Source organism: Rhinolophus ferrumequinum, chromosome 11 (genome assembly GCF_004115265.2).
Source record: "Rhinolophus ferrumequinum isolate MPI-CBG mRhiFer1 chromosome 11, mRhiFer1_v1.p, whole genome shotgun sequence".
NCBI classification, from domain to species: domain Eukaryota; kingdom Metazoa; phylum Chordata; class Mammalia; order Chiroptera; family Rhinolophidae; genus Rhinolophus; species Rhinolophus ferrumequinum.
Window position 1 is genome coordinate 12811491 of NC_046294.1, and position 11669 is coordinate 12823159.

Sequence of the window (11669 nt, forward strand, 5' to 3'; positions counted from 1 at the left end):
TTTAAAGGTGGGAGTTCATTTAAGAAGGATTCAGGGATTATGCTCATGTTCAGAAAAAAATAAAAGATTGGTAATGTTTTTGATGTCTTCATAAGCAGAATAATAGCATGCAATACAGGTATGGCAGATGCTAATCATGTTCACTTCTTGCATGTAAGATTTTCTGAGATCCAAGCTACCATTTTTGAGCCTCTAGTAGAGCCTATCATAGCTTATCATGCTGCCACACTGGAGCTCCTCCGAAAACATACTTAGGATATAGACCAGGTCTTATCAACTTTCCATTCATGCCAAGTTACCTGTATACACAACAGACACACACACACACACACACACACACACACACGTTATACAGTATTCTCTCAGTTAAAAATATATTGACTCACTATTACATTCAGACCTCCTTAATTTTGTCAGACTTATGTCTCCTGAATAAAATTCCTACCTTGTTGAAATGTGTCTTTGAAACTCTGTCCATTCTCTTAACCAAGGCCAAGTGCTAATAATCCCTACTTTACGAAGGCATCGGTCTAAAGTCCCTAAATAGTTTTGAACTTTTCTTTCCCTCGAATCCTTGATTATACTTATGATTCTCCACCTTATACAATGACCTCTTTCTTTATTGCCCTACTGTCGACACTGGATTTTGCATTCCTTGAAGGACAGAGACTATGTCTTATCTTAACTGCTATTTGTACTTTTTTAAGAGAAATTCATCTGGTGACTGAGAGCCTCATCTACTCCAGGTATGTTATAAGAAAGGGGGATGAAATTAATGTTTATTGAGGTTACATAAGGCATCTCACGATATCTATATTGTCTTTTAATCTTTATAACCAGAGTAGGAGCTAGTTTGTTACCTCAGTTTTATAGATGAAAAATTAAAGATGAGAGCGATTTCTGATTTTTTTTTTCAGTAACAGAGTTAAGTTTCTTCTCTTTGAATCAATATCCATGTCCTTTCCATTGTACAACATTAACTCTTCAATACTTTCAAAGGAATCTTTAAAAGCAACCTTCATTGACATGATTTATTTATATGTAGGGCAAACTCTACCAAAATAATAAGCTCCATAAGAAAAGGTTTAGTGTTATCTTGCTGACTGCATCCTGATGTCTTTATTTCTTAGACTGTAGATCAGGGGATCAACATGGGACTCACCACTGTGTAAAACACAGACGCCATTTTGTGTACCTGCAGTTTTTGGAGTTGGGCACACAGTAGAGGAAGAGGATGATGGTGCCATGGAAGATGGTGATATTCCATTTTAGAACGGTAACAAAACACGGGCTGACATTAGTAGAGCACTGTTGTAGTTCACTTTCACTAAGAAGTTACCGATAAATAATTTCAGGTCTGTAGAAATCATCGTGGAAGGTAGACCTAAAAGGTTTACCAATGTAATTTTAACCCTGTAAGTCTTTTGAAGAGTTTCAAGGAAACCAAACATATTTCAGCCAGTGTTACAAGCCTCAAAATAAGTAGCTACAAGCACTGCTTGCACACTGATTTTTTTTTCCTGTCCAAAAGGTATTTTTTGGCCAGGCTTTCCTGTGTACAGCTTGGAAAATGAGATTAAGTAGACACTTGGTCCTGAAGAGTCAGGACATATTAGGGACAGTGAGTTCTTGATTTTCAATCCTATAAACTGGAATCATTTAAGACATAATTATATTTGTAGGATATTATATTTCTCTATCAATCCACTTGCTAACTTAGTCATTAAGAGTTTATAAAAAGTGGAAACCACCATTAAAATAGACATTTGATAAAATGCCCATGCCAAAATTGCAGCTAACAAAAATAATGTTATAGTCTTAATATCATTTCATACCAAAGCCATGTTTAAATTTCCCCAGTTATCCCAAAGATATATTTTTACAGTTAGTTTGAATCAAGGCTCAACTAAATTTAGTTATTATAACATTTCCTTTCTTATATAACTGTGTTGTGTGTGTGTGTGTATGTGTGTGTACACGTGTGTGTGTACACATGTGTGTTCAGGTAACTTTGGAAAAATTTGACCATTTGTACAATGTTGCATATTTATTTGGCTCATTGGTTCATTTGGTTTCATTTAACCTGTTCCTTCACCAATTCTATTAAATTAATACATCAAGAATCCTCATCAGTGCAGGTTCACTCTTAGTTTCTTATAGGCAAGAATTCATAGGTGATTCTGACTACTGCCAGTTACATCAAATTGTGAGGCATGTTAACTGGTTGTCTGACTTTCAGTGGTGATCAGTCTCATCCATGGAATTAGGTAGTGTCAGCATCATTACTTCGTTTAAAAAAATTCTTACCAACTTTTTGCCTAATGATTTTAATACCTATTAAATCATAGCCTTGATCATTTTTATTAGTTCTAAAATTGTGATTTTTCTAATTCTATCCTTTTTTCTGCTTTTATTTCTTTTGAATTCCCCCCATTAAGTGTTAAGTAACCCTGAGATACAATTCAAAAATAAAGAACAGAATATTTATCTCCTTTATCAATTTTCAGAGTAATTATTTGATACCCAACAACCTTTACTAGTAATTGATGAAGTGTTTTTTTTTACTACCTAGCTTCTAATGTTTAGAATTAAACATATTTAATACCTTTAAATTAATTGCAGTCAATTCACATTTTTATGTTAATCTTAAGCCAATGGAAGCCATTTCAAATTGCCTCCTATGTCTCTTTGAAATGATCTATCTATTAATAACATTCTTCCTTTCTGGAAAATTAAGTTGCGCAAGGCTCATTACATTTTCTACCTCGGATTTCTAATCAGCTATTTCTCTAAGAAGCTCATATGTTTAAAGGGCAAAGATTTCCTTTCAGAGAAAATTTTGGGAATAAGGATGTTCATTGTTGGGTTGTCATGATTAATGGTATTTGTTTTAAGAGAAAAAAGTTTCAAACTAGATTTCTAATTCAAATAAGATGAAAAGATTTTTATTTACCTCTTACTTTAGAGCTGTAACTCTACTCTTATGCCGATAATCTTACTTTCAATGCCATTTCAATAATTACTTACTTTATACTAAAATACACATTGTATAATGGGGAAGTACACTCAAAATGCTATGTTTAAAGTCCTGAAATGTTTTACCCTGTGTGACCATGGTTCCATTATAAATAGATTCATTTGTTTTTACCTTTTTTCAATTTTTAGATATTTTCTTGTATACTTTTTTATATAAATGTAGGTCTTTGAAAACTACATTACATATTACATTTCCCTCAAATCAAAGCTATTTTATGGGGTACATGACTAACAGTTTTCTTTCAGCTCTTCCAATCTCAGTATCAGTTTTTGTTTTACCTTTCCCTCTTTTTTCACACAATTTATCGTACTATGAACAATTTTCTACTTCCTGTATTTATTCACTTAATAAGATGTTCTGGAGGGCACTCCACAGCAATATACACACAGAGGCCTTCTTTCCATTTTCACTGTCTACTTCTTTATTGTGACCCATAGTTGATTCAACCACCTCCATATTGGATTTTATCCAGTCTGTTGTTATTGTAAATAATACTTGTAAATATTTGTTATTTAAATTTTTTTGTAATCTGTCTTTGGGATAGATTTCTAAAACTGTGAATACTTTGAAAGAGGATAAGTTTATACGTAAGGTTATTAGTATTTCAAATCACATGTAATATGTTACCTCCCTGTCCTCAACACGTAAACATATCTGTTTCCCTACAGACTTACTACAGAATATGTCACTAAACTTTTGGATTTCTTCCTTTCTGATAGGTGAGAAATGATAGCTCAGGGCAGTTTTCATTTGCATTTTCATTATTATGAGTTAGGTTGAACAACTCTTCATATATTTAAGGGATGTTTTTGTTTCTTTTATATAAACAACTTAATAATTATTTCTTGTATCTATTTCTGTATAGGATTGTCATTTTCTCCTCCACTATATGTGATATAACTGGTGCTTGTCATTTGTCATTTTAATTTCTTTTCAGTTCTTTTTGCCAAGAAGTTTTGTATATTCATGTAATCTAAATTTTGAACCTAGTTTTAGAACTCCCTTATGGTATGTGAAATAAAGAAGAGATCTAAGTTTATCTTTGTTTCACATGGCTATCTGTTTGTCCCAATGTGACACTTTTAATAATAATATCTTTATAATTTATTATAAATTCCATAGGGTTAGCCTTCTTATTATAATTTGCTTTAATTTAGGGTGCTTGTTATTGGATATTTGTGCTTCTTTAATCATTCATATAAACATGAGAACAGAAAATTTTGAAATATTATTCCTCAATATTCCCAGATAAAATGTATGTCACATTCATCCTGGTCCTAATACATATAAACAAGATCACGCTTGCAGAATTTCCAGATCTGATAATGCTAGGAATGCAGCGTTCTGAGAAATAATACCCAAGCATAATCTGGGAATATTGAAATGACTCCAGTGATTGTCATTTCCAAAGGATAAAATTAATTTCTAGGCCCTCTCAGACTAATAGCCTCAGAGGTATTATAGTCACAATGGTACTAGATTTGGAATCAACAGTAAGTTCCTGTCTTAAATCAATCATTTTAGTCATTTCTAAACTAGTTTCTTGACCTTCTGTGTCATCATGTACACAACAGCATAGGTGTCCCTGCCCAATGCACTTCTCAACATGAGCTGACTGAAGCACAAGGCTATCCATTCATAGAATTCACAGAACCCAAGAAAAGTGTCAGAAAAGACACCATTTTATAATCACACAGCATATTCAGCTGTATCTCTCAACAAAGGTATAATGCTTCAATGACACACACAATGAATTTTAAAGGCAAATCACTCATGGTCACATGCACTCACAAATCATAAAGACCTTTTCTAAGGTGATTAAAGATCATTTTCTACATAACTTAATTCCTCACACGAATCACATACTGTGCTTTGTAATATTTTTATGTGGCATTTTTGAGGGAGTTTGAAGAAATAAATGCTTTATAGATCAAAATCCTGTGGAATTCATTCCAGAATTAACTTCTTTGGCATCTTCAAGGGACTTGAGCTGACTAATTCACAATACAGTAACATCACAGTCATCTATAAAAACCCCATGTGAATACACGCTATCGGTATCAGAAGTGTTTTCAACTCTGTTTCTGTTGTCCATTGGGATTGAAAACATCTTCTGAGTTTGGTTCAATGAGATGGGACTTTTGTGTCTACGAATTTCCAGAAGGCATCCTTTACATCTTTATTTCTCAGGCTGTAGATCAGAGGGTTCAGCATGGGATGGACTACTGTGTAAAAGACAGAGGCCACTTTGGCGGTTTGCCGAGAGTTTTTAGAGTTGGGCACACAGTAGAGAGAAAGGATAGTCCCATGGAAGATGTTGATGGTGGTCAGGTGGGAGACACAGGTGGAGAAGGCTTTGTGACGCCCCCTGGCATAACAGATGTTTAGTGCAGTCACACAAATAAAAATGTGTGAAGCAAGGATGATCAGTAGTGTACTCACTTCATTTAAGGTGACAAAACCAAAGAGCAGCAGGAGGGGAATATGTATATCAGAGCTCGAGACAGCAATGAGAGTGGTATATTCGCAGAAAAAGTGATTAATTACATTACATACAAAAAAGTTTAGTTGTAGAGCATAGCAAAGGAGTACCAAGGGGCCAAGCATACTCCATACTCCAGAGATATGACCCAGCCATGAGCAGGGCACAGAGCCTCTGTGACATGGCCACTGTATAAAGCAGAGGATTATAGATGGCCACAAAGCAGTCATAGGCAATCACTACCAGCAAGAAGGACTCAGTCACCACAGCAGTACAGGACAGGAAGTATTGCAGCATGCAGCTGGAGTAGAAGATGCTTTTATCGGCCATGACCAAGTTCTCAAGCAGCTTGGGAGTAATGATGGAAGAGTAACAAAAATCAACAAAAGAAAGGTGACTAGGGAAAAAGTACATGGGGGTGTGAAATTTGGGGTTCATCTTGATGGTTACTATCATTCTGAGATTTCCTACCACTGTGATTGTATACACAGAAGGAAACACAAGGAAGAGAGGAATCTGCAGTGCGGGGTAATCTGTGAAACTCAAAAGGATAAAGATTGTCTCCACACTCAGATTTCTTGCAGCCATCATCACGATATATTGAAGGGAGAAGTGGGGGAAGAGAGCTGTTTCTGTCAAAGAGAAAGTTTATGGTGGTGAGTGACAAACATGTCATGACTTTCTATGGTAGACAAAAGAAAATAAGAAGAAAGAGGTTTTGGTCCTAATTTCTTCCACACGGAACATATCTCATGCAGATAATTGCTATGGATATCCCAAGCCAAGCAGAGTCTCTAAAACATCCTCCAATTTCTGTTGCAATTTGTGTTTTCATAAGAAATACTTGTCATTTTATGGTGTGAACATCCACATTAGCTGGTAGCATAACATGCACATAACTGATAAAAAACGTTTGCACATAATTGCATACACTGACGAAAGAGTCTGTAAAAAAACGTGAAATGTTTGCCTCAAAGAAGAACATATATTGCTACTGTATTTTGCCTATATACATAAACCGATTAAAATCTTCAAGAGAATATGTTTCTATTCTAAGGATAAAGGAATCTACAGCCATACCACCCAAAATGTGTCCAATTTCGTCTAAGGATAAAGTAAAATATTGGAGAAATCTAGGAAAAAAGTATATCAATCCCAACTTAGCACCTTTAATTCAGAAAAGGTTACTTCTCTCATTATACCGAAGCGGCCCAGGGGTGGAGGAATACAATGGTTCCTCTTGACCTCTGAGTGTAGCGTACACATTATTAGTGTGCATGATCCAAGGGTTAGCTTCTATAAAAGTGGAAATGTAATGGCTATATGTGATGTCAGAGGGGTAGTAGATGGGGGGAGGGGAGTTATCACTATGTGAGGGATATAAATAATAAATGTTTAACTACTACATCGTTTTGTACACCTGAAACTAATAAAATAAATAAATAAAATAAAGGATATTGCATTTTCTGCATTGTCACTATGCATAAGTTTGTGGGCTTTTTCCAACTCCCCTCTTCTTTCCCTTCCTCTCACTCTAGGGAGAAGGTCCACTCTTCTTAAACTCTACTGTAACCATTTGAGAACATATAGTCCCATATATATTTTATACTGTGCCATCCCTCCCCCTCACGCCATCCCTGTCATGGAGTGAGAAAGGCAAATGGGGAACAGTATATCGATCAATATTCCAAAAATACCATTGATCTATTTTCAAATTCACTATTTCCTCTGTCATCTTTACTCTGCTGTTAACCCCTTCTGTGAATGTCTTGTTTCAGACATTGTACATCTTAGATCTAGAATCTCCATTTCTTTGCATAAGTTCTTTTGTTGTTGTTTAGTTTTTTACTTTAAGCCTGTGTCAAGCACATTAAGGGTACTCTCAGACGTTGAGACTATTGAATGTTGTCCAAGATTTTTCCTGACTGGCAAAATCATAATACAACTTTGAACTTTGGGACAAACTACAATGTTAAGAAAGGTTACAGGAACAAGAAAACAAAACACTTTTTAAGCAGAGAAGACAGTCTGAGCCGAGGTAGGAATTTGGATATTCATGTTTCTATCAATTAGAAGTAGGGTTTTTGCAGGTTGCAGTATGAGAGAAGGTTAGAGGATCAGAGGAACCAAACTGTGTAAGGAATGCATTTGGGATTAGTGTCGTTTGTTGAACCCTATAATAGGGTTCAATGTCAACAGGACAAGCATGGAATAATGAAGAGGGTATTGCTATGAAAAGGTATAGGTATAGGTAGAGGTGAATGAATTGATTCAATTCTAATATAATCATGGCATTCAATGTGGATGCATTAATAGTTTATATAGAAGAAAGAGGTAACTTCCATTCTCGTTTTAGTTTGGAAGGGAGCATTATATTATTGAAAGCATCTCACTGTAGGTAAGCTGATGGTTCCCAGTAACAAACGATAATTGTATAGGTACCTTGCAATGCCAAGTAATCAACAGTGACATTATATATGGGAACTAGAGCACCTAGCATCTAATAAACCTATCAAGGGCCTGAAGATGTCTGTAATACAGAAGAAAAACAAAAGGGAACTCTGACTAATGTCTTCAAATATTTCAAGCCTAAAGTGTGAAAGGCTGGACTTGTTTAGTGTGTCTTCAAGAAAGAAAATTAATTCTATTATTTTTAAAAATACAGGAAAACCAATTGCAGAATAAAAAAAAGAACTTTCTCTCCATAGTGTCCAATACCAAAGGAGTACAAATGACTCTTAGAGTCCCAGTTTCATGAATCAGATATAAGAAAGGGCTATACAGATATAAACTTCAATGTAAGTAAAAGGAAGCGGATGACTCTTAAGGAAGAATGCAGAAACAATAAAACTCCATAGTGCCTCTATACATTGCCCATTCTCTATGCATGGTCCCATATTCTGGGACTAATCCTCATATTTGAATACAGCTTTCAATAAGATCACTTCATTTTTGGTCTTCTCAAAATACTCTATTGTTTTCAAGTTATTTTTGTGCTTCTCAAAGCCCAGAACATATGCATATCTAACAGGTTGGTTTAATTTCCCTTCCAATAAAAGTAACTATGTTGGTAATTAAATAGTCATATTCTAACCTTGTGAACCAGTAAGGAGTTGGATCAATTCAAGATTTATTAATTCTTGCCTGTAAATGAGGAGACCATTAATGCAAGTATATAAAAGTATATAAATATAGCATACTATGAGAAGAAATGCAATTCAAAATGGCCTCCCAAATCCAGTATGATAGACGATGGGTGACAAATAGACGTAGACGCAGACATCGGTATAGATACCTTTGAGAATGGAAAGTCTAAAATATATGACCATGACTAGTTTAATAAAATATATGACCATGCTCTATGTTTAGGATAATTCTCAATTAATGTGATTACAGGAATTTTCTTTATCTTTCTCTGATCTAAGAAGGGTCTCCTGCATGACACATATTTCAGAAAAGATTAAAAGTTAAGGTAAATCTAATATGGATATCTTAATTTCCAGTCTAGTATAATTTCTTATTCCACATGAGGGAACTTTTTGTTTGTTTGTTTGTTTAAGCTTATCCTAGCTTGACATAATGAGAAAAAAAATGATGGTTTTCTTTTTTGAATTAAAGTTATTAGGGTGACATTAGTTAGTACAATTATATAGGTTTACATTGTACAATTCTATAATACATCATCTACATATTGCCTTGTGTGTTCACCACCCAGTCAGTTCTCCTTCCATCACCATATATTTGACCCCCTTTACCCTCTTCTACCAACCCCACCCCGCTTATCCCTGGAAACCACTAAATTGTTGTCTGTGTCTATGATCTTTTGTTTTTTTGTCTTGTTCGTTTGTTGCTTTCAGTTTTATAACCAATTTATGAGTGAAATCATATGGTTTGCGACTTGTTCGTGTTTTGCTTAGCATGATAACCTCAAGATCTATCCATTTGATTTATCTGTAAAGATATACTTACCCCAATGTTCATTGCATTCATGGTGCCAATACATGGAAACAACCAAAGAGTCCTTCAATAGATGATTGGATAAAAGAAGATATCATACATATATACAATGTAATATTACTCAACCATTAGAAAAGATGAAATATGTTGGTTTTAATTTTCCTCAATATTGCAATTTAGGCGCTCATCTATTTGTCGTCTTATTCTCAACTGAATTACATAGTAATCAGTAAGCTTTTTTCATGTGGTGCAGTACAAAATCCCTCCACAAAAATCATAGCAGAGTCTGAATTTGTCTTTCCTTTACAAGTAAAACAAAAAGGATTTCCACTCGATGGCAGTGTGATACCATAATTTAAATCAAGACACTAAAATCTCAGTGTATTAAATGCTTTAGAGAGAGTAACAGAGACAAATGGAAAACAAAATGTTTTGGTCATAGTTTGAATATACCTTGAATTTTCATTCATTCCACAGCCTTTTCTTTCAGCGATAAGGGAAAAAAATGTTCAAAGATAGTAAATTACTTGACCACATTCAAGCATCAACTCACCTTTAATTTTTATCTTCGTTTTCCTTTTCATTAATATTGAGCTAGAAGTAATGTGTAGAAGTGTGGGCTATTGGTCACTTACATAATCCCACATTTCGGGGATTAAAGAGTACTAACAATTTATTCCAACTTATTTATAATAAGTGCACAAAAAAGGGGGAGATTCATAGTATAGAGAGAAATTAGTATAAAGATAATAGCCTTCCAAAAATGCAAACCTCCCTAAAAGCAAAACGCAAGCAAAACAAACTAAATAGTGAAAAGCCATTTATCTATTTATATGACAAACATGTAAGTGTCATATATACATATATGTATATGTATGCATGTATAGATATAACATATCATACATAGACATAAAATATCATAGAATTGAAACAGAACATATTGATCACATTAATAGATTTAATGACAAAGTTAATCAAAGTCATCAACAAATAGATTTGGCAAAGTTAAAATTAAAGAATAAGTTAGTGATTTCATCACTAATCATCAGAGAAAGGCAAATAAAAACTACAATGAGCTATCACCTCACACCAGTTAAGCATACTCTTTTTTTTTTTTTTTTTTTTTTTTTTTTGCATTCCCAGAATCCAGTTTATTGGCTGGCATATAGTACATGTTTGTTTATGCGGAAGGAATGGATGTGGAAGAAACAGTAAACACGGTGCTTTAATCCACTGTAGTTCCACATGCAGTACAGGCAGTTAAGCATACTCTTGATCAACTAATTTCAGTACAAGGATTTACATTTATTTTTACAATTCCACTGGCTCCAAGTAATAGTAAGTGAAGATTCCACTATGCCATAGTTCTCAGACATTTCAAAGTAGCCAGACATCTTACTCTTCAGATACAATCCCATTTAATGTCTATTATTTCTATATAATTATAAGTAGACCCCCTCTTTTATACTCAAGTGCAGCTCAGTCTGGATAATAAATTATATGGCTACCCTATTTATTATCAATACTACCACTTTGTTACTACAGAAAGAGGATTTTTCTGGCAAATTTTTCTATAATTATTAAAATTTGTGATTTTAACATGATTTTATTAAAATCAATAGAAAAACTTCCAATTTTCATAAACATTATTACATATTTTTATTGTTTATACTCCACAGAGACATCTTTTGCTTTTTAAATTGTTGTGATGAATGTAGACAGTCATGAACTGTGTGAAAAATACGATCCTAAATTTCTGATACTCCTTTTTAATGATGATGCAGGGAGGATGACAAGGTTATATGGCCCCTCGAGGTCTAGGATGATCATTATGAATAAAGCTTATGTACTTTTGGAGACTTATTTATAGAAACAGACAACAGGTAGATTAAAAAGATGAACTCTAGTTAGAAACTTATACATAAAATCCAAAGGGAAAAAAATCAAAAAGTATAACAGAACTTGAAAAGGAAATGATGTCTCAAATTATTAGAGAAGCTGTAAATAAGAAACACAGATCAAAAAAGAAAGTATGTCACAGTAAATCATAATATTAATAAACTGATACCAATGTCTATAATTAGTTTTATTATAGCGAAGTTCCAAGTTTAATAAACTTAAATCAAGCAAATGTCATCTGAATAGGGTATGCAATGAGGAGGGAAAGTGACTTTCAGTTGATTTGCCTTCCAA

At 34.0% G+C, this 11669-nt stretch overlaps 1 protein-coding gene across 1 annotated transcript; it reads right to left on the reverse strand.

Moving 5' to 3' along the window:
• Positions 1-5161: 5161 nt before the first annotated feature.
• On the reverse strand, positions 5162-6107 carry LOC117031357 (olfactory receptor 5D14-like). Its single transcript, XM_033121943.1, is given in 2 exon segments — positions 5162-5650; positions 5652-6107. Coding segments are annotated over 2 exon segments (945 nt in total).
• Between the last annotated feature and the right edge of the window lie 5562 nt (positions 6108-11669).